General features: G+C 40.8%; 1 protein-coding gene across 1 annotated transcript in view; it reads right to left on the bottom strand.

Annotated features, from left to right (window-relative positions):
* Window positions 1-24562, bottom strand: part of LOC126412250 (protein PTOV1 homolog) — a 350177-nt gene that overhangs the window by 182045 nt on the left and 143570 nt on the right. The window contains exons 4-6 of the mRNA XM_050081748.1: window positions 14957-15119; window positions 11055-11246; window positions 3327-3544 (exon numbers count right to left, since the gene is read on the bottom strand). Coding sequence (XP_049937705.1) covers window positions 3327-3544; window positions 11055-11246; window positions 14957-15119 — 573 coding nt within the window. The remainder of the gene's footprint in view (window positions 1-3326; window positions 3545-11054; window positions 11247-14956; window positions 15120-24562) is intronic.

Here is a 24562-nt window from a genome sequence, read left to right as displayed (position 1 = left end):
CATAGAAAATAATCAAATTCACATGAAATCTTTTTAAGAGATGTTGATGAAATCTCTCCCATTAATTTCTTGGTTTCACTCCCATAGAATGTATCCTTCTTTCTTTGTGTAATCTTCTTATACATCATGCACAGACTGTTATGTGATTCAGTGATGCTTAGCTCCCTTTTCCTCCAGGTATTTGGATACTGTTTGCATTTGACCTCCTATATTTTACACAAAATGCAAGTAAATTTCAGGAATAATTCCTTTCACTGGGTCTTCAGCTAAACTGATGCAAGTTGCTTTGGACAGGCATCAATGCTCCTGAAATAGCTCTTTATAGCTGGCCAGCACTCAGTCAATCTGTTAATGGAAGGAGTTAAGGACAGCCATCTTGTGGGCACATGCCTTAATATCTCAGACCACTCAAAATCCATAAATTCAAAAAATGATTTCAGTTCCTCACGCCTTTTGGCTGATACTGAGAAATGATTATAGATCTTCAAAACAAGATTCTCTACATCCATTTCCAGCTCTTCCATAGCACACTTCATCGCATTATGAACCATATGGTTTGAACAACTGGCTTTCTGCAGGTTGGAATTTATGGAAAGCAGTAATTGATAAACAGATTGTTTCCTGCCAAAATTCACATTAGCATTGTCAGCACTATATGCAGTTAAATTATTAATATTTAGTTAATGGCTCTCCACACTATCAACAATTAACTTTTCTACTGCATTTGAAGTTTCATCAGGCTGTTCAATAAATGTCAACAGTTTGTTCTGTACATCTACTAAAGGTCCAAAGTATCTTATTCAAATTGAGAACATCTTTCTGTTGCCTCTATTAGAAGCGTCTGTTGCTACTGAGAAAAACTTACTATTTTCAGGAGATTTTAGAATATTAACAACATCACTGACACTTTTAGGTACTAATACGTTTTTCACCAACATTTCTGCCTTCGTCTTGCCACAGGAAAGTTTTACAGCGGTTTCTGAATCTGTGATTATACATGACATCAATTTATTGCTACAATCCAAACTTGAATAACTTAGGTTGTGTTTGACTGTGTGATAAAAAATGTCCTAACTCACAAGCTATGACAACGTTGGCTTCAGATTTCTTAGAGTTCACAAAATATTTGGAAACTTTCATGGTTTGACTACTTGCTTTCTCCTTTAACTGATGTCCTTTGTACTGAGCGTGTTGCTTGAGATCAAACTGTCCACCATGAGAAACGCTGAATTCCTTCCTGCACGACGTACAAATCATGTTTATCAGACGTTAAACCATGCGTAACCCACGCGAAAGTATCTTCCCATTTCTTTAAGTAAACTTGACTGTACTGCTGTTGCTTGCCACGTTTCTTCTTCGCTGGTGAACTCATTACAATTCTTGAACAAAAGTAAATTAAGAAAACTAGACTTTCCACTGTATGGATTCAAGAAATTATCACTGCAATGAAGTTTATTAGTTTACATACATCTGTAGTTGTACACATCAGAATCAGAAATAAGTATATCGACAACATTATCGATTATGCGATCGAGTGATCCTCAGAAGTACCAATTTAAACGTAGACCAGCCTAAAATCTATATCTGAATGGCAATAATAACAAATATAACCAAATTAATGTGAATTTTTGTTATATGTATATTAAGGGGAAGAATTGTGTTGGGTTCTGCGATAGTTCAGCGCCAAATATTAAAAATACTGAAGAGTGTGCTGTATGAGGAAATAAAAAACGTAAGGCGAAATTAACAGTAAAAAAACGTAAGAATACGGGAAAAACATACAACCTGACAACCCTACAGTGCACTGAGTTTCAAGGACATTGTGTGGGCAAGCATTATCCTGTTGGCATAACACATCACCTTCCTGTTGCAAAAACAGCAAAAGAAAATGTCTCACAAAATTCTGCACATACCAAGCACCAGTTATCATCCCCTCCAGAAACCCAAAGTTGAACAAAAGTTGTAACTTACTGTGCCACAGACCATAAGGCCTGGTGTGGGACCAGTATGTCTTGGACGAATGTACTCTACGAGACAGTGTTCACCAGGTCTACATCATACACGCAAATGACCGTTACTTGGGTGTAGGCAGAATCTGTCTTCATCGCTGAAGACCATGGTGCACCACGCCATTCTTCCAAGTGATCCTCTGATGGCAACAAACAAGGTGTGCACGTTGATGCTGTGGTGTGTGTGGCAGATGGACTAGAGGTGTGCATGACCGCAGTACCACTGCTCATAACTGGTTCGCAACAGTTCATGTTGACATGTCTGGGCTCAAAAGTCCTCTTATCTGTGAAGTGGTAGCTGTGGGATAAGCCACTGCTGCCCTTACAATATGACAATCCTGGTGAGCATCTCTGCTTTGTGGACCTCCGGAACCACATCTACTGGTGTGAGAATGTTCACCCGATGTTCATGTGACAACTGACACCAGCATCGTTGCAAAACTGATGCAGCATGTGCAACTTATGTGGCAATTCTCCAAAAGGATCATCCTGCTACTTGGAAGGCCACAATTTGACCCTTTCAAACATGTTCAGTTGGCTATAGAAAGCATGAGTGCACCTCCATGGGATGGTTGCCTGCTCGCTTCACATTTTTGCACCACACTAAGCCTTCTGGCTGTGAACATTACCTATTACAGGCTAGACATGAATGGCACTTTGGTAGCTATGTCACTATGCTATTTGTTGGTGGATGACACTGAAACCGTTCTCAGTACATCTTCTATTCCCCAGGTGGCACATGCCATCATTGGGTCAAAATTGACGTTGTCTTTCCAGGTGTACAAATTTTTTCCGGCAGAGTATATTCGAATGATGTATGTATGTACGTCTATCTGAATGTTTATTACAGCATCTTGTCAAAATCTGAAGATAATAGCTCAAGAACTTTTCAAGATTTTTGGTAACACTGTTAAAAAAGTAACTTGGTTTTATGTAGTAGTAGAGATTACTTTAACATTAGGAGACTTGATACTTGATACTCATTTATAATCTAAAAATAATATTCCTAACACCTGCAACTTCGTGTTACTAAGTAATAAAAATTAAACATTCTACGTAATTTGGGGATTATACACAAAAAGCCAATCATATAACAAATAAAGTAAATATACACATTGTAGTTTAAGAATGCAGGATAGTCAATTTAGCCTGTAAATTAAACTTATGCAAAGTCCTCATTGCAGGTGAGGAGTATTTCATATAACATTTTATGTTTTCTTTTTAACATACCAAAAATGTATTAAATTGCGAATTAATAATGCTTGTATTCAGAAATGTAAAGAGAGATGCTTTTATTTTATGGGAAATGCAACTCACAAGTCCGGTGCACCGTCCTTTGGTTTTATTGAAATTCGACATGGTATATGTCTTATTATTTGATCAGCATCGTTGAGACTTTTTGTCCTGTCTATCCACTCTAGAAGTCCTTCCCAGAGGGTCTGGTGTTCCTCCTCTGGCTGCTGCTGTTGTTGTTGCTGTGGCTGCTGTTGTTGTTGCTGTTGTTGCTGTGTATGCCGTTTCTCAAGAACCAACTCCTGTTAACAAACAAGTTTCTAACGTGATGATGATGATAATAAAATAATAATGAAAATAATGGTTGACACTAATTGTAATACTAAAGGGCATTCAGAATGATTAGTGCATTTGAATACATGTTTAGTATTATCGAAGTGGAAGGGATAAAGAAACAGGCAGAGATAAAAATGATAGTGACAGTGATTGTTAGGAAACAACAGAATTTGAAAAGAGAACTCTACCAATAAGTGGGAGTGAAACCCTGAGGGGGAAGGAGACTGATGAGAGTGGCTACAGACTAGTGTATGGGAGAGATGACCATTGTGATAGAAGATGGGCATTAACTTTCTTTTGAAGTTTGAAAAGAATTTCATTTATCTGATTTTTTTTAGAAAGATTGTTCCAACTTAGGTTCCTGATACAGAAGATGATTTAGAGAACATGCCAGTGTTATGTGATGGTACAGAGAGGATTTACTTTGTTGAGAATAAGTATTTCAGCTGTGCTGTTCAGATAACACTGCGAGAGTTGAACATAAATACGAGGGAGTGCTATAATGGGGAAGACATTAGAGGAGAGACAAATGATGATAGTCTCTGCACTTATTGGTACGCAGTCATGATAATTCTTTGTAGGCAGGAGTGATATGGTTGAAATAGTGTATGTCACAAATGTATTGCACACACGCGTTCATTACCAGTTCTAGCCTGTGTGAGCTTTCGTATGAAAGTTGTTGGAGAACAGCATCACCACAGCCAAGAATTGGAGTATTAGTGACTCTACAAGCTTCTTTTTAACCTTGAAAGGAAATACTTCTTTATATTTCCGTAGTGAATGAAGTAACTGTGACACCTTAAATACTGTGGTTGTGTTTTCGGTCCAGTCTAAGTGATGCTCCAGAATTAACCCCATGTTCTCTGCAAAAGAGTAAAAGGTTATTTCTATGCTGTTTAGGATTAATGGTGCCAGAGGTTCTCTGAACTGCATGGTAAAATGTCTTTTGTGAGTGACGGAGACAATTTACATTTTAGATGGGTTAGGTATCATACCTGTTCTCTGCACGCACTCAGATAAGGCACAAGTGAACTAGTTTGTTGGACTTGCACCTAGATATAACTGAAGTCATCATATTTTCAGTGGGAGTTAAAAGTAATGGGCCCAATATTGATCCTTGTGTGACCTCTTATACTACATCCCTTCACTGTGACCACTTAGTTCCAATCATTACACACTGTCAGGGGGGATGTAAGATACGAATGGAATCGTTGTACAGCTCTAAAAGAAAAATTTTGACTTGTGAGCTTAGCAAGTAGTATGTCAAAGTCAGCAGTGTTGAAAGCTTCACTGAAATCCAAAAAGCACATAATAGTCAGCTGCTGTTTGTCTACAGCTTGCTTCAGTTGATCAGTCACTTTCAGAAGATCAGTCATCGTGCTTCGATTTTGCAGAAACCTGACAGTTGTTTATCTAAAACGTTATTTGATGCCAAATACCTGGTAAATATAACAACAGGAATAATCAATTATTGTTAATACAATGTAAATGAATAGATAAAAAATCTACTCACCAAGCGACTGCAGCAGAACACACACACGAAAGGGCTTAACTTCTACAGGCTTTCAGAACCAGTGGCTCCTTCTTCTGGTAGAAGTGTTGAAGGGAAAGGAAGAGGGGTGAAGGAAAAGGACTGGATAGATTTAGGGAAAGGGGTACAGTTCAGAAAAGTCACCTGAAATCCCAGGTCAGGAGAGATTTACTGGATGGGATGAGAGGGAAAGACTTTCTTTCTCATCCCATCTGGTAAGTTTGGTGACTTTTCTGAGCTGTAACCCTTTCCCTAGACCTCTCCAGTTGTCTTCCTTCACCCCTATTCCTTCCTCTTCAACTCTTCTGTCAGAGGAAGGAGCCACTGGCTCCAAAAACTTGTATAAGTTAAACCATTCTGTGTGTGTGTTCCCCTGCCGCTGCTTGGTGAGTAGATTTTTTATCTATCCATTTAGATTGAAGAATTGGTAAGCAGTTCATGGACTGTGTATTCCTTAAGACTTGGATAATGCTGGTAGAATGCAAATGGGCCTTTAGTCGGAAAGTTGTTTGATGGGTCCCTTCTTGGTTTTGTGTCCCTGCTTCCAAGATGACGAGAAGATGCTGCAGGTCAGAGAATGGTAAAAAAATATCCATTATTTTGGGCAGTTGAGGACTGACTAGAAGACTGGTCTTCTGCACTGTTATATTATCATGTACTGTGGCAGCCAAATGAATAAGCACAATGGAAGTCCTAATCATATTAAGGCTTACCGGCTGCAGAAAAGCTTTTCATTTGTGTCATCCTCTGATATTTCAAGAGAGAGACGATGTTTTGCACCCTTACGTGTTTGTGAAGTAAAGATATCAGCATAGTGAAACAGTTGTTTAGATCCTCAATAAGAAGTAGTGGTTCAGCTGCAGATTTAGGTTTGCCTGGACCTCACAGATTTTACCACATGACAGCAGGTGTGTGAAGGTCCCGCATTAGCGAGTGGGCAAATGTCAGTTTTGAATTTCTCACAGATTGACTAACTTGATTGTGTGGTTGTCTGTAGGTAAGATGGTTATCAGAGGTCTGGCACTATTTGTACATCCTGTGTGTTGCATCTCTGACACTCATAACTTTTCTGAGGTGGTCTGTAAGCCATGGCAGAGGTTTTATCTTCACTCTTACTGTTTTTTGAGAAGAATGTTTATCGTAAAAATTATTAGGGCTCTCTAACACTTAGGTATACTGTAAGATTTGTGGTGTCATTATTTGTCTGAACACTTTATCACACAGGCTCAAAGCAAAATCAGCTGTGATGTGACAAACAGAGGCAGCAAGTGAAGCGACTGATGTCAATAACACCAGCCAAGAGGTAAGTTAAGCTGGAGAATGTGCATAGTGAATGGCAGGCAGCACAAGTGGATTAAGATGAAGCATAGTATAAATGAAGGTAAGAGTTGGAGTTTGACATTTGTGTATCACGTTGGACAATCTGGGAAGATCAGATGGAAAAACCCTTTAATAACTTTCACCTACTAATGAGTGGGCTTGTGATAGACACTTTATTACAGTCTGTATGATGAAGACTGGCCAAGCTACTGCAAATAAACTAAATACATAATTACACTAATCAACAAAATTTTGACTACTAATACCATATAGAGATCATATAGATATAGAAAAATAAACTACATCAAACAATAATGTCAGCAGTTACATCTGACCCAAATATATAGCATTTTATAGCTACAGAATAGATCAAAAGCAAGCTACATACAAAAATCAGCTAGAGTCCAATAATTCAGAGACTCTATGCAGTAAACAAGAGTTTGGTGTAAACAAACACGCTACCTGCCTCCTGCATACACAGGTTGCACATGTAAGGTTTTCATGGTAAAATATGCATTTAATTGAAGCAGCAATTAATAAAACTGACTGGTGTTGTGTGATGTGAAAATGAACTACTTATTAATCTCCTCATTACAAACATTAATACTGAACTAAAAAAAAGCTTAACCAACAAAGTCATGATTTTTCCATGAACGTTGTTTCTCCATGGGCACACAAAATTACTTTCCAATATTCAGCTTCTTCATTATGTCTCCAGTCTCTTCAAAAGGGAAACCCATACAGCCCCCATCCGAATCCCACATTCAGTCATCCTGACAATCATCTGACTCAGATGATTAGTAGTCTCTTGGCCAAGGTTGGATAAATTCGGTACATGTTGTTGGTATCCCACAACCCTCATGGTTATCAACCTCACACCTCACATCACAGCAATAAAAAGTTTCCTAGGTCTTACAGAATGCTTTGGGACGTTTATCTCAAATTATTACGCAGTTGCCAAACCTTTGCAAAGATTTACTGAGAAATAATCAAGAACTAAAGTTTGAAGAAGAGCAGAGGCAAGTGTTCAAGATGTTCGAAGTTATTCTTTAATCGGATCCAATTATCAAAACTTACAACCCAGAATACAAAACGGAACTACACGTGGCAGCAAGCAAATACAATTTTGGAGCTGTGTTAACACAATAATCTTCCCATGATAAGTTCCATGCAGTCTTGTATATGAGCGCAAAAAAAAAAAAAAACCTGAAGAGGAAAGATACAGTCATTACTAGCTTCAAGTTTTAGCTATTGTTAACGCTTTATGAAAGTGCCAGATGTATGTACTAGGAATACATTTTAAAATTGTAATGGACTGCACTGCAATCCAGAAGACTATGGATAAGAAGGACTTGGCACCAATAATAGTAAGACAGGTTTTTGTCTTGGAAGAGTATTCTTACACCATAGAACACCAATCTGGTTCTAGGATGAAACATGCAGTTGCCTTAAGTCACTATGTGAATTTACTGTTTGGTTTCACAGATGGTTTAATAGCTGATATCCATCAATGTACTTGACTTCCTCTGACCTTGAAACTGACTTGTCCACACAGTTAAAGGAGGACACACAGTTTAATGTTGACTCCAAGCCATGACTTAGTTTGGTATTTTTGACAAACCAAATCTTTGGCAGAGATGACTGAAGTACTGAGTTGCAGAAAGAGACCTGTGGTTTGTATTTGTATTAAAATATCCACTGAGCCACATCATTATCAGCCAGATAAAAAAATCATTTTAATCAAACAAAGAAGTAAACTGGATTCATGGAAGTAGATACAACATAAATAATCATTTGCAAGTTGTGAATGAAATGGTAAAATGGATCAATGAACAAGATTACATATTCTGGCTACTGATAAGATTATGAGAAAGGTTTTGATTTGTTTCAACAAAAATTGTACTAACTGCCCCCGAGAAACATGGCATTGTTTCATCCCATGTTATTACACTGAAGAATATATTCATAAATGTTAGACCTTCCAATCTACAAAAATGGCTCTGAGCTCTATGGGACTTAACATCTGTGGTCATCAGTCCCCCAGAACTTAGAACTACTTAAACCTAACTAACCTAAGAACATCACACACATCCATGCCCAAGGCACGATTCAAACCTGCAACCGTAGCGGTCACGCAGTTCCAGACTGAAGCGCTTAGAACCGCACGGCCACACCAGCCAGCCTCCAATCTACATTTATATTCTGCAAACTACTGTAAAGTGCATGGCAGAGGGTACTTCCCATTGCACCACTGATAGAGAAGAATAGTTGCTTAATGGCTACAGTATGCGTTTTAACTAGTCTTTGCTATCCCTAACGGAGCAATACATAGGTGGTGTTGAAGTGACCTAGCTTTGGCAGACAGATTGAACATGCAATGTTCCTTATGCTTTTTCATAATATGACCAATAGTCTTTGACACAATGCTGACATGTAGAAGAAACAAATCACTTACGGCTTCTTTGCCTCCTCCTACTTTGTGTCCTGTGGGTGATCAACACATACCAGAGAACACAACCAATTAAATAAAAACCATGGAAAGGTATCAGAATCACTCATCTGAAGCTGACTGATGCATGTGTAAACATGCATAACAGCACAAAGAATGTCACTAGTTTTCAGAGAACTATGCTCTTTTTTTAGTTTATTTCCACTAACATAACACAAATAGCTTATATGAGTTGCAATCAAAAAGTAACACTGATTTTTTTTAATTTCGCAGGCCCTATACATACAATTTTCAATTTTTTTCTTTTTTTTAATATTTTTTGTTGTTGTTGGTACACCTGTTCCTGATGCATTTTCAGTCATTTTGAATATTTTGTTTCTTGTTGATAGGCAAAAATGTTCTATGTGTTTTTGATTGTTCAGCATGTTTTTACTTTCGAAAAAGACAGATCAAAGAATTTGCATTAAATTTTGCCTGAAGGATGGGACACAGTACAGCAATGCATTCGAAATGTTAATTGTATTTTTTGGCAAATCTACTATGAGTAAGATAAGAGTTTACAAGTGGTATAAACATTTCAGGCAGTGTCGAGAAATGACCACCATAGCACATCAATTACTGATAACTATGTGGAAGAAGTAAAGAAAATGGTTCTGGAAAATAGCCACATCTTCATTACAGAGGTTGCTGATGGTGTCAGCATATCCTCTGGCTAAAGCCAAGCAATATTTTTGGAAGTATTGGGCATGAACAATGCAACAGCAAAATCCTTTCTGAAATTGTTGAATTTTCACCGAAAACAACATCGTGTAGTCATAGCTCAGTCAACAAATATCCAGGAAGGTTATAACAGGTAACAATACATGGGTATGACATCAAAAACAAGGTCTAGTCGTCCCATTGGCAACTGCCTGAAGAGCCAAGACTAAAAAAATTTGACAAGTTCGATCATGTGTGAAGGTTCCTCTCACCATTTCCTTCAATTACAATGGAGTTCCTGTCTTATGTTAATTTGGTTAATAAGGAAAACTGCCTGCAGTTTTGCGTGACGCAATCTGAAGAAAATGAGCAGAATTGTGGCAAAACCACTCACGTAAATTGCATCACGATAATTTTCCCGCTTGCACCTCAATGCTTGTTCATGACTTTATGGCAAAAAACAAAACTATTATGTTGCCTCAGCCATCGCATTTGCCAGACATGGCCCACTGCAACTTCTTTTTGTTCCTGAGGCTGGAGAGAAGTACAAAAGGATGTCGTTTCACCACCATTAATGAGATAAAAACAGAATCACTGGAGGAGCTGAATACCATAGTGAAAAGTGTGGTCCAGAAATCTGGGATTACTTTGAAGGGGGAAAAGTTACTGTTGATGAATAAATAAAGATTCTTTAAGAAAAACAAAAAAATTCCCATTACTTTTTGATTGTTCCTTGTATACTACAAACAAAAACTTAGGGAAAAATAACAAGAGAACTATAGCTAGGGAAATCTTACAGCAACTGTACTGAAGTTGAGTATGTTGCTCCATCTACATCTATGTCTGTACTATAGAATGCCATACAATGTCTTTCTTGTAATAACTCTCACTGAAGTTTCCTGAGTATTGCTGTGACATTAACTAAACAAACCAATGATGAGTCATGCTGATCGTCTTTAAAGATTCCGAGCCAAAACACAGAACTCAGAAATTGGTTAAACAAATGTTTTGCAAGCAACCTCTTTCATATATAAATCATGTTTCTCAATGATTTTTCAATAAATATGGATCTAGCTTCTGTCTTACAAATGGCTAGATTCACCTGGTCATCCTATCTTCAACTGTTCTAGAGAGAAATCTACAATAGCATGAGGAGTATTGATCATATCAGTATAGGTTTTTGTTCACCTTGGCATTGGTCTTTTCACATGTTTTGTTATTCTCTCTCTCTCTGTCAGAGAGAGAGAGAGAGAGAGAGAGAGAGAGAGAGAGAGAGAGAGAGAGAGAGAGAGAGAGAGAAAGCAAGCAATTGCATGTGCACATACCAACCTGTATATGTCTATATGTTCCCACAACCCATACCGCTGCTGAAGTCAGATTCTAATAGGCATTAAAACTAGTCATAAAAATACAATTTCATTTTTCCTTCTTTTCTTCTATTACACACTTATCAATACATGATAAAACAGAAACATACCTGGGACTGATTTCTCAATATCAGGCTTGGCATTTTTTGCTTTAGGGCACGACTGAGATTGTCTAATAACGTTGTCTGATTCTTAGGGATAAATCCCACGAATTCATGCTGGTCTGATATGTACAAAAGGATAACATATTTCAAGTCACTTTCTGCCTCTGGCGATATGCTCTTGAAATAAACACAGCCCGCCTGAAATATCATAAAGATTATGACACAGTGAGTAATGTATATTCATCAGTTACTCATTGTTGCACTTTTAAGGGAACAAATTATGCACAGTTATTAACATATCAAGAAAGATTTTGTAAATAACATGAAGTCTTCCATGTGTCAGAACATGAGACTGATCAGCATGAACATAATATAAAAAACATAAAACTGAAACATGCAATGACTATACTTCACAATATTTTAATCAATTATATCAACTGAGGTTCATAACATGCTACTAATTATCTTAAATATGAAGTAAAACTTGACGCAGTAGTGAAGGATTCAGATGGTAAAAAAAAAAAAAAAAAAAAAAAAAAAATATATATATATATATATATATGAAGAATTATTGAATGAAAGTACAATATGGGATGAAAAGATATTACAAATAACAGAAAGCAACAAGACAAAACCATGGAAGAAAACAACAAAGAACTATAAAAAGTACATGTAGGTAGTAATTCCATGGAAACGTCTTGATCACTAAATATTTTATTTATGATGCATTTCAAATGATGATCATCAGACAATTGTGGCAAAATTTACACAAAAGTTAAATTAGAAAAGCTTTTATATAAATATTACAAGGTCAATGTAACATCAGGAACGAAACTACGTATTGAGTGCAAGTACTTACAACATGCTTAGCGAAGCTTGTACAAGTGAGCAATACCAGAAAAACTTACGATTTCACGTGCAACTGTTGTTAGGTATTTGCAAAAGATGTTATTTTGAGATATTGCATGCCAGACTGAAGGGAGCAGACACAGAGTCCAGATTATTTCAACCTGACGCCAGATGGCATTGATCTCAAACATCAAAACAAACCAGCATACAGCTTTTTTAATATACAATACATTGTGGATATCCCTTACCACATTACATCTGTTTTTTACAATAAATGTCATGTTGTCAATGAAAAATAAGACACACAATACATTATGAGCCAAAACCTGTCATGGGGCATATACAAAGTACATGAAATGTATTCGCAGTTGTGAATATGGACTACCCCACCAGCTGTGTAATAGAATGACAAGAAAGAAAATTTGTGCAGACCCAGAACTCAAACCTGGGTTTCCCACTTTTCGCGAGCAGTCGCCTTACCACTTGGCTACATGAGCAAGGCTCACAGCCACACCCAAACTTCCATATGTCACCAATCATGCATCTACAACCTACACTCATGCATCCATTATGTATATTCCCAAAATGAGGAAGACAGTTTACTTGAAAATTGCTTGCCAGGTGTAGGCAGATAAATACGATATTACAGTACCTGTGTTGTACACAGATGGTTGATGACCTATGGAAGTTTGGGTCTGACCATGAGTCATGCACAGATAGTCAAGATGTAAGGCAACCACTTGCCAAAAAAGGGGAAACTCAGGTTCCAGTCCCGGTCCGGCACTGATTTTCATTGTCATTCCATTTTACAGCTGATGGTAGTCCACATTCGCAACAGCGAATACATTTCATGTATTTCACAACATCTGTAGTTGCCACAGTGCTTATTTCTTCAGACATGAACACATACCAAAACAAATTTTACAGCATAATTTGGATTACCACAGACACTGTAATATCATACATAAACAAAGATTGTACAGCACACTAGGCACAATGTCCAAATATTCCATTGAGAGAGCAAGAGAGAGAGAGAGAGAGAGAGAGAGAGAGAGAGAGAGAGCAATGTGAAGGCTATCATTATAAAGGAAGACATTACAAATTTTAATTACTGTTTTCCAAACAAAGCAAACAGACTTCAACCAATTGAGGCTACCTATGGGTCACGTCAAAAAACGAAATCTTATCACAAAATAATAAACTTTTCGAACCATGTTAGGCTGGGCTAGGGATAGACAAGAATAGGGGGAGGCTATGGAGGGAGGCACTAAGGGCAGGATAGGGAACAATGAGATAGATGTTGAGGAGGGGGGGGCAGGTGTAGGAAAATAGGCAAGGGATGGTCGGGTGAGAGTGCAGGGCAGAACGAAGGAGCTGAAAGCAAGGGTAGCAGCAGGAAGGGATGGAGGGGAACAGAAAAAGTTGGAGGGTGGGGGTGGGGGGCAATGGGTGAGAATGTTACTCCAGTGGTACATTTTCACTAAATTTTATATAATAAACATTGTGATATTTAAAATTACACTATAACAGAAATCATCTTGCTACTTTTTTCAGCACGTTATTCTCTTTTAAGGTAGGCCATAAAGCTGAAACCTCACGAGTATGTTGTATGTTCACAAGTATAACAGCATCAACAGCATCATTGAAGCATATTACCGGGAGGAGGAGGATGGGGGGGAGGAGGATGGGGGGGAGGAGGGGTAGGGAAGGGGGAAGTAACATGTTCTAATGATGCTGTTATACTTGTGAACATACTCATGAAGTTTCAGTTTAATGGCCTACAATCTCATCTTCCCCCTACACTGCATTTAGTGCCCCCCCCCCCCCCCCATTTCTATTGATCCACAGTCTACCCTGATGTGGTTGGAAAAGTTTATTATTTTGTAATAAGGTTTTGTTTTTTGATATGACCCACCTGTGTCCTCAACAGCTTGCAGTTTGTTTACTTTGTTCAGAAAACAGTAATTAGAAATTGTAAAGTCCTCTTTTACAATGATGGCCTTTACATTGCTCTCTCTCTCTCTCTCTCTCTCTCTCTCTCTCTCTCTCTCTCTCTCTCTCTCAGTGGAATATTTGCACACTGTGCCTAGTCTGTTGTATGATCTTTAGATACGCCCTATAACAGGTTTTGGCTCATAATGTAATCTATGTTTTATTTTATCATTGATGATATGACGTTTATTGTAAAAAACAGATGTAATGTATAAGGGATATTCACAACATTTTGCATATTTTAAAAGCTGTGCCCTTGTTTGTTTTAATGCTATATGGTGCCAAGATGAAATAATACAGTCCTCGAGTCTCCTGCCTTCAGTCTGGCATGCAACATCTCAAAATAACATTTTTTCCCAATATGCCTAAAGGCAACTGCGCAGGAGACAGTATATTTTTTTTCTATTTCTCAGTTGTATGAGCTTTCCTAAGCATATTGTAAGTACCTGTACTCAATATGTACTTTCATTCCTGATGTTACAGTAGCTTTGTAATATTTACAAAAAAAGCTTTTCTAATTTGTCTCTTGCGTAAATTTTGACATAGTTATCTGATGATAATCACTAGCTGGCTTTTGGAAAAATCCTTTAACGAGCTAGAGGTGTGTGTTTGTTTTTTTTATTTATTCTTTCCAGCACCATATTTAATTGTAGCATTCAGTTTTTCTGTGCTGCTTTGTCAAGATGTGCTCTTATCAGTGGGCTACATTTTCACAAAAAGGGGACTAATATCACTTTTAATGGATGTGACATAACAATAAAAACCAATTCAAGAATTCTGGAAAATCTGTAACATGAGCTCAGTAACTCCTGGGCTGGTTTATAAAGCAAGGCATATCTAAATCATAACATGTTTGTACTATGAAGTATGAGTGCTCTTTCTGTAGTTACTTGTGCTCATAACACAGCTTATTTATTTTTTAATGATATTTCTACATGTTATGGACAAATAAGATGTTCCTCCACAAAATGCAAAGCAGCTAGTTCAAATTTCTTTTTATAAAAATGATTACTAGCAAAAATTAAGTTTATCCATGATAAAGTACGCAATAAGAACTAATAACTTACAAAACCATAACGCATAATTTTGACCACAGATCCAAGGGCATTGCAATTCTGTGGATGGAAGTGCAGAGGATTTGAATTGTACAGGACAAATCCATCAATAACTGCCATCAGTTGTTTTGGCACCAACTGCATGATTAGTTTCTGAGGCCATGTGTCAGCATTCCTGTGAAAAAAATATATTTGCTTTTAGTATCAAGTAACAAACATGAAGTTATACATAACCCAAAAAAGGAATGTATCACAGCCACTATGATCTCAAGGTGTTCCAATATGCACTGAAAAGAAAATAATGTTTATTACGTGAGATGTGGTCGAATGATGTATGCTCTTGTTGTTGTCTTGTATCTACTGATTAACAAAAAATATTTCTTATCCACATAAGCAACAGATTTTCATAGCCTGACAACAGAATTCTACAGCACAGTTTTTACTATGATATACTATTGACGATATTAAGACTTCATTATGATCAGACTACACTTGTTCCTTTTTCCTGAGACATGAGTTATTAATAACATAACTACATTGTTCTTCAATATATAAACTTCTCATGCCAATCATCAAAAGCCCCTTGCTAATGATGTAAAATTTTTTGTATGCCTTATGTTGAATATTTTAAAACAGTGTGAATATTCATTTTGGATTATATGACACAAAAGGAACAGTTTATCAGTATCAGCAAACATCAGTGTCAAGAATGGCCTATGCTTTCCTTCACAATGTCACAGTAATGTAATGACCCCAGGTTCCCAATCCATCAAATTTGTATAAATGGTTTAGTGTTTCAAAAAGTGTTATTTATATCATAAATAACAATGTCACTTCACCACAAGATGATGTAAGTGACACTCACTCTCTCAGCTGGAAACCCAAGAGCCTTACATCACTTTAAAAGACAACATGATCATTAGATGATATAGTCTACTCTTGCTGATGCAACACCGTTCCCTCTCAACTACCTCCCCCGTCCCCCTCCCTCCCCAGTCCATCCATCCCGTCTCCCAAGGCTGTACGTCAGTTACAAGAGTTTGGAGTATTCAATGCTAGTTCACAGCTGACCTGATGTTTCAGCTTAGTTTTGTAATTTTTTTACTTCTTTGGGAACAGGATACGAATAGCGGTACACGGAATAAATTTTCCCCAATTATATCCACACATGCATATATTTCGATAATTATCATACACATGCACACAGTACAAGGTATACGAACAGACTGAATTAACAGGCAGCTCAGATGAGTGTCCCGAGTTCCGAAGATTAATGTTGTCTATGGTCAATATGACCTATCGATGCCACACAGACAACCCCCCGCCCCCCTCCAGTATGAAGTGCTGCATTGAGACTTGAGGGAGACCATGTGGGCATCGACACTGTTGTTGGTGGTCGTACGAGCTGGTAGACACACGACCAGGACCTACACACCGACCGGGACAGGGTGCGGAGGCGGAGCGATGGGAGGCAGGTCCACTTCGAAGTTGTTGAGCCAGCGAGGACAGACAATGCGGTGGCCAGCCCAAGAGCAGGCGGGCTGAACGGTGGATGGCGGGGTGTAGGTGTGGCAAGCCCAGATGCTAATCGAGCCGTCCAGCGAGATGAAGGCGCGAACTGTCGTCGGGTCGCACTCACAAGGGAGAGTGAGGCTATGCACAACACTGACGTTTAACTGGCCGTTGGGTGGCGGGGCAGCGGTGTCTGTGTGAGTAGAATGAGAACTCGGTCATCGAGAGTGACGATTGAAATGTCGTCCACGCGGTGTGGGGGTACGTTGCAGAGCAAGGTGACTATGGGAGATGGTGTCTCCGTAGTCAATGAGGTAGCAGAGAAACCTGCACACGGGGTGGAGGGTGTTGTATCTGAGAAACCTGCGAAAGGTGACGGGGAGGCGTCGGGTGAACAAAACGGCATGGTGGCCTGAGGAGAAACATTGTCAGACTCCATGGCGGGAGGGACACTGGCGGGAGAGTCGTTAGGAGGATCAGACTGAGCCAGCAGAGGGACACCAGAGTCCACGAATGCTAGTTTGAGTTGGTGTAACAAAACAGTGTGTGGACTGTCTTTGACGATGATGTTGAAAACTGTATCACCCCGCCAGAGGACTTTAAAGGGGCCAAGATAAGGTGGTTGCAGAGGTTGTCAGACCGAATCATATCTCAGCATTACATGGAAGAAAGTGTTGAGAGCAGTTGGCACATAAGGGTCTGGTGGGGAGTGGCTGATAGGTGGGTGCAGACGTGCGTGTTTGAAGTGGGTGTGCATGTGACTTATGAAATCCGGGCTGGGGTGGGGGGGGGGGGGGGGGAGTCTTCAGGGACTTGAGGCTGAATGAGTTCCCCTGGTAGGACGGGGTTCTCCCCAAAAACGAATTCTGAGATAGTTCCCAGTAAGTCGGACTTTAAAGTTGAACGGAGGCTGAGAAGTACCCATGGAAGTGCTTTGGACCAGAGGCAGTTGTGGCACATGAGCCCCGTTTTTAGAGTACAGTGCCACCATTCCACTAACCCGTTGCTTTGTGAGTGATAGGCTGTGGTGCCAATTTTCTTTATGCCGCAGACGTTACATAAAATGGTGAACAGGGAAGACTCAAGCTGCCGAATCTGGTCAGTGGTGATGGTGGTCGGACAACCAAACCTAGCAATCCATGAGGAGATAAAACCATTAGCCTTGGTCTCGGCAGTGATGTTAGGTAAGGTGTCTGCCTCTACCCAGCAGGACGTGCAGTTAATTGTGGATAGAATGTATCTGAGGCCCTCTGACGGTGGAAGAGGACCAACAAGATCGATACGTACATGACGAAATTGTCCTGGAGGGATGTCGAACTTGTCCAGGGGTGAGGTGGTGTGGCGGCCAATTTTGTTGCGTTGGCAGGGGCCGCAGCTGCGAGCCCAGGTCTGACAGTCCCATTTTATATTTTTCCAAACAAAACACTCGGAGATGAGCTGTGTAGTGGCACAGACACCAGGGTGAGCGACATTATGCAGAGTGTCGAAGACCTGCTGGTGCAGGAGGGGTGGGGGTGGGGGGGTGGGGGGGGGGGAGGGGTGGGAGTAACGGGTGTAAGGTACCGGTAGAAGAGTCACACCACACCTCGTCCACAATGCCGGGAAATTTAGCTTTGAGGGCCCATGAGGAGTGCTGGAGATTCCTCGTCGGAGGCTTGTAGGGTGACCAGGTTGGCTAAGTCAATGATGCGTGAAATAGTATTGAACTGCGAAAAAAATCTGTGGTGATGTTGTCCATGCCTTTGATGTAGCGAACGTCTGTTGTGGATTGACAGACTAGATCAAAGTCACGGAAATGCTGAGGGGGTGGGTCCTCGGAGGGGGGTGGTAGAGGGGGGGGGGGGGTGCAGAAAATGATTGCGAGTGGTTTGTGATCTGTGAGGATGAAGAATGAGCAACCCTCCTAGTTGGGGCAGAAGTGTTTGACAGCCTTGTAGACTGCAAGGAGTTCTCTATCGAAAGTGGAGTATTTCTTCTGAGCTGTTGATAGTTTTTTAGAGAAGAAATGATTAGGGGAAAACCATGTCTGCCTTGCGTTGCTGTACTACCACTCCCACTGTGATGTCACTGGTGTCCGTAGTGATGAACAACTTGGCCGAGGGGTCAGCGTGGGCGAGTGTCACGGTGTGAGCTGAAGAAGTCTTTAGTGCATTGAAAGCCTCCAGCATAGGTGCAGTCCAGTGAACAGGTTTGAGTCCTGAAGACTGTTTACCCGACAGTGAGTCTGTCAGCGGGGCCTGAACGGCGGTGGCAGAAGGCAGGTGACGATGGTGGTAATTTATTGTGTCCAGGAAACATCTGAGTTCTTTGTAAGTAGCCGGGGGCGACAGTGAAGTGATGGCGTGCAAGCGAGATTTGGGAGGCTGTATTCCGTCGGTGGAGACACTGTAACCCAAGACCTCGACGCCATTTGAATTCAGGTCTGGAGGACCATGGTTAAATTATTTTTATCTTCCTCGACTGACTTGCTGAAAATGAATATGTCATGCATCCATGTGAAGCAAAACTCGAACTGTCATAAGATGGAGTCAATGAAGCACTGCCATGTTTGCACCGCGTTTCTTTGGCCGAAGGGCATGAAGTAGTAATGGAACACACCAAGCAGCATGATAATAACTGTTTTAGGGATGTCATCCGGCGCTACAGGACTCTGGTGGTAGGCATGTTTACAGTTAATAACATTGAAGATTGTAGTGCCTGATACCATATGAGTGAAATCATTTATGTTAGGCACAGGGTAATTGTCCACGACAGTACGAACGTTTAAGCATCTGTAGTTGCCACACATTTGAAAAGAACCACCACGTTTGAGGACGAGGTGGATCGGTGAAGACCAGTTGTTGTCTGATGGTTGCAGGATACCTGCCTCCAAAAGTTCGTTAATTTGCTGCTGGTCTGCACGCAACTTAATAGGGTTGAAGGGTCTAACCTTGTGCCTAATAGGAGGGCTGGCAGTGATAACTATCTTGTGTGTCGTTCCGTCAGTGACAGAAGAAACTGAGCACTGCACATGAGACTAATCAATGTCCTGACGAGAAGTTTTTGGACAGGTAGGACGTGACGAGGCGCAGCCATTAGTGCAAGTGGGAAAAGGCAGTCGAAAGTCACATGTCTAGTAAGTGAGTGCGACGTGCACTTGTTTTGAGAGGGCGGCTGCACACGCAGTGCAGAGCGGGTCGGAATGTGTGGAGACTGTCAGCTGTCAAACTTGCACTTGGTATCTGGCACGGGCGAGAGTGGAGTTGGCATAGCACATGGAACAGCGATGGCTGCTGAGTCACGTGGCTGCCGCGTGAGAGAAGGGGAATGTTTATCAACACGCGGGGCGGTTGCTCACATGGTGGGTGTGGTTGTATCGTGCACGCAACTTATTAGAAGCACTGTCTGACACATATGGCAGTGAACGTGTCAAGCGTGTCAGGGATGCGGAGTCTACCGGATGCGAATCGTCACACGCAGTTAATGTTTTTGGACTAACCTGATGAGTGTCTGAGCTGGTGTCTGCTGGAGAAACACGATTAGGTGGCGGGACTGTGGACTGCAGTTTCAGCGGCAAGGTATGAGCCACGACAAGCTCATTGTAAGTGTGTGCTATTCGTTGTTTCAGCTCATCATTTTCCCAGGGCAGTTATGCCACCAAGTCGTATTCTGACAGTAGGTTAGTGACGCAGGTCACTATGTCGCCCATGAGGGTGGAGCACTCGCATACCAACTCACATGTTGTGAGAGAAACAGAAGGTGAAACATAAGTGGGGGAGCACAGTATGTGAGTGTCAGTGGGATGGTGTAGCACTGAGCCCTGAACTATGTTCGGAGAGTGTTTGTAATGGGACAAAAAATCCATACTGAGAATTGGTTCATCAATGTCAGCAATGTAGAAAGTCTACAGAAACCACAGAGAAGGAGATAGATGCACCATAACTTTGACAGAGCCTGAGGTTTGTAACGTCGATGCGTAGAAGTGACTTCGTCGGTGAAAAGACGGAGAGAGCCATCGATGTAGGTATGATAGACATGTCAGCACCAGTGTCAACTAGGAAAACAAGCCGGATGGATGAGTGAATGGAGTGCAATGTATGAGGACGCCTGTGAGGTTCCCTGCAGGTATTGGCATCTTTTAGTTCCTGCGATCGGTGTTTGGGTGCTGGCAAGGTAATCAGCATTTCTTGGCATTATCGCCAAAAATCTTGTGGTACCAGCAGTACAGATGGCCCATAGGTTACAGGTAATGATTTGAATTTGCCCACCTTGGAAATAACATGGAAGGTCAGTGCGGCAGACACAGTTGGAGCAGTGGGAGAGGCGAGTGTCTGAGCAGTCGGAACCGGAGCCCCCTGAGAGTGTCGAGGGCTGTTGACGGCAGGGGTGGGGGTTAGTAACTCGTGTGACAAAAGTACGAGTTCTCCCTGCATGTTGAAAACATGCCCCATGGGGTTAGACAATAAATTATCGGTGGAACTTGCAGAAGATCACTGCAGTGTGGTAAGATGCCCCTGGAAGGCGAAACGCCGAAAGATGTACTTGAACCCATGTGGTCAAAAAGTTGAGCAACAGGTCTGGGGGGTGAGCAAGGAAAATTTTGCACATGAAAATGTCCATCGTTGGTCTTCAGCCAAGACCGAAGTTCACTTCAAACCAGTTGATCATCACAGCTATTCATAAGACAATAGAAAGAAAACAAATATGACATATTTGAAGTTTGAAATATATGAAGTTTCTTGATATCCTTCATTAACGCTTTAATGTATCATTTCAAATTTTCTACATAAGACAACGGTAAGTTGAGACTTCAATGTATGGATTTTTATTTTACTCACTTTTATGACCTAAGTGTGTATTCTACATAAATTCTTGCTCAATAAACTTAAGATATAACCAGTTTGGTAAAACAGTGATTTATGCTCCAACACAAAGATACAAGGCAAAGAAAACAAAACAAATAGTACTGATGACGTCATTCTGGAAATTACTGACAGAATGTCAATCATTGAGGATGGAAGGAGGCTAATCACCGAATAGCAAAGCATTGAGCTGTCGATAGGCCCACACAAAAGAGAAAGAAAACTTAGTATCTTTCAAGGGTCAGGAACCAGTGGGGTGAAGAGCATGATGAAGGTGATGCGGAGGTGTGGGTTGGGAGCAGGTGACAGGATGGAGGAAGTGGAAACTGTTGTATAAAGGATGTGGGAAGAGTGAGTTAGCAGAGATTGGGACAATGAGTGTTACAGGAGCAAAGGACGTGTAGTAAGGATAACTTCCATTTGTGTGGTTTAGAAAAGCTAAAGCTGGAGGGAAAGATCCAGATGGCCCACATTGTGAAACAGCCACTAAACTTGAGCGTGTTCCGCTTAGCAGCATGTTTTGCCACTGGGTGGTCAACTTTGTTCTTGGCCACAGTTTGGCAGTGGCCATTCATTCTACTGTACAGTGTGTCAGTGGTCATATCCTCACATAAAACGCTTTGCAGTGATCTCAGCAGAGCTGGTATATCATACGGCTGCCTCTGATGGCACAGGATAAGGACACGAGTAGGATGTGCTGGGTGGGTGGATTAATAGGTCTTGCACTTGTGTCTTTCACAGGGATGTGTCCCCTGTGGTAAGGGGTTGGTAGTGGCAATGGGAGTGTGGTGAGATGGACCAGAGAGTTGTATAGGTCAGGTGGGTGATGAATACCACTTAAGGAGGGACGGGAAGGAGCTTAAGTAAAATGTCCCTCATTACCACACACGATGAAAGATAATTAAAGCCCTGGAGAAGAATAAGATTCAGTTGTTCAGGTCCAGGACAACAGTGGATGATGAGAAGGATGCTCCTTTGTGGCTGATTCTTGGGGGTGGTGGGAGGGTTGAGTGTGTGTGTGAAGATACGGTGAAATCTGATTGGGGCTTAGATTTTGGGGGGGGGGGGGGGGGTACAGTCTGTTTGTGAAGGCCCTCCTTCAGCGAAAGACTTCTCATCAGATACTCTGTCCATGGATAGTTAGGCAGTATGGGAGTGATTTTTTGGTGTGGAATGGGTGGCAGATGCCAAAATACAGGTAATATTAGTATTTAACGGACTTAACCCAGAGAGAGGTTAGGATGGAACAGTCAAAGAGGTGGAGGTCAACATCCAAGAAGATGGCATATTGAGCTGAGGAACAGGTGAAGCAGATGGGAGAAAAGCTGTTGAGGTTGTGGAGGATTGAGAACCGGGTGCCTTGGTACAGAGTTCAGATCATCAAGATATCATCAACGAATTTCAACCAGTGTGACATTACAGTCAAATATTACTAAGCAATATTGTTTAATTTTCTGCCACAATGTCATCATTATTTTATTGAGAGTACTGGACATGTGGGCTTTGGAGGATGACTTCGCATTTTTGAACTGGAAAGATGGTTTCTCAGTGTGGTCTCAGGGTCCTATTGTTGGCAGAACAGAGTCAGTTAATCTCATTACAAGAGGTGAGCTTCCCCAGGAAGACGGGCAGTTTTGTGGAAGAGTGGCAGCAGCTTGTTTCGTGCTTTTATCAACTTAGCTGGTGCCTGGTCTAGCTGAGGACAGTGGGTGCCATGCTGCCACTTCCATCCCCAGAGAATAACCAAGTACGACATTTTTGCCTTCTCTGCATAAGAACATCAGTGCCATGTGGGCAGAGTGAGAAAGATAGTAGTTGTTGCTTCAAAATTTTTGTCTCCCAATTGAAATGAGTAGCCCCAATATTGCGCTTGGCAAAAAGAGGCCAGTCAATTGTGGTGACACTACTCTAGGCCTGTACAACCTTGTGTTTGTTAATATGCGTTCTGTATGCCAAGAGTGGGAATTTTCTGCTGCATTCCCCTACATTTTCGTGAAACGAGTGATATTCTCATCCATCACATTGGCAACAGCACTGAGTTGTCCTATCCATGTAGAGCTTTTTGAAAGTTAGAGAGCTGAGAGAGGAGAATTAAGTTTCCTGGTATTCATCTTCTGGCCACCGTGCAACTCGTCTCCCAGCCACAGCCTGTTGCTGATGGCTGTACGCTTTGCTGATTTTTGGGAAATTTAACTTTCACAATCTGCTGTAGTGTGATCCATACTCAGCACAGCTCACTACTTACATATTCTGGCAAGCAACTTGAGCTGCTCACTTGATTAGTATTTGGGATTTTGTCTCATTAATGTTGAATACATGAGCTGTCCAGATAAGGATAATGTGCTGCGTTTTCTCCACACAGCCTTCCATATAATTTGGTACTTCCACACAGTGTTAGTGCCATTTTTATGTTAACTCATTCCAGATTTGTAGAAAACCTTGCTCTCCATTAAGTGCTCATGTAAGCATGTCTGATAATTACAGCAAATAAAAATCTGTTGTACTCATACTTGATTTAAATTACAACATCCTTTAAATTGTCCTATAACTTTTCAATGGTTAGGTGACCAATTAACAATAAAAATAACCTACTGCACCCCTAAGCTTGTTGTTCTCACTGTGACAGTATTACCACAGCATACAGTATGCAAACTGGATGATCATTCTGCTATTATTCAGTGAAGATAATGAGCACTGCACTCTCTCGTCTTGTTGGATAATATGTCTGTTTATTTACAGGGGAGAGCTGTGTCAATTTCCACTAGGATTATAAGTTTGCTGTGTGTTGTTTCATCACTGTTTGGTTAATGCCCCTGCAGTGTTCAGACATAATGAACAACAACATTTTATAGCAACATCGGAGCACAACACGGGCCTGTAAGGTCATTGCCCACACAAAACCAAATAGCTAAAACTTTCATGGTGACCCTTATCCAGCATCTTACTACTGATTTCTTTTTATGTCCTGCAGTTAGGATGGCACAGTGAGAGACATTCTGGGATGGAATAAGTTGAAACAACCATTTTTGTCCCATTCTGTAGCTTGCGCTTTAATCTGCAGCTGCAGTGCGTGCAGGAATTGCACATGAGAACTATGAGTTATTTATAATTTATTTCTTGCATATGTACCTGTCTTCGGGGCCATTTTAATGTGAAATTTACATAGTGTGTGGAAATTTTTCATTTCATGTGAGGATATTTTTTGCATAGAGGGTCATTCACTCACGTCAAATTTGTGATAGCAGTAACTCACTGTGAAGCAGAT

This window comes from Schistocerca serialis, chromosome 7 (genome assembly GCF_023864345.2).
Source record: "Schistocerca serialis cubense isolate TAMUIC-IGC-003099 chromosome 7, iqSchSeri2.2, whole genome shotgun sequence".
NCBI lineage: Eukaryota > Metazoa > Arthropoda > Insecta > Orthoptera > Acrididae > Schistocerca > Schistocerca serialis.
Note: the sequence above shows the minus strand (reverse complement) of the source record. Positions and strands in the feature narration are given on the sequence as shown.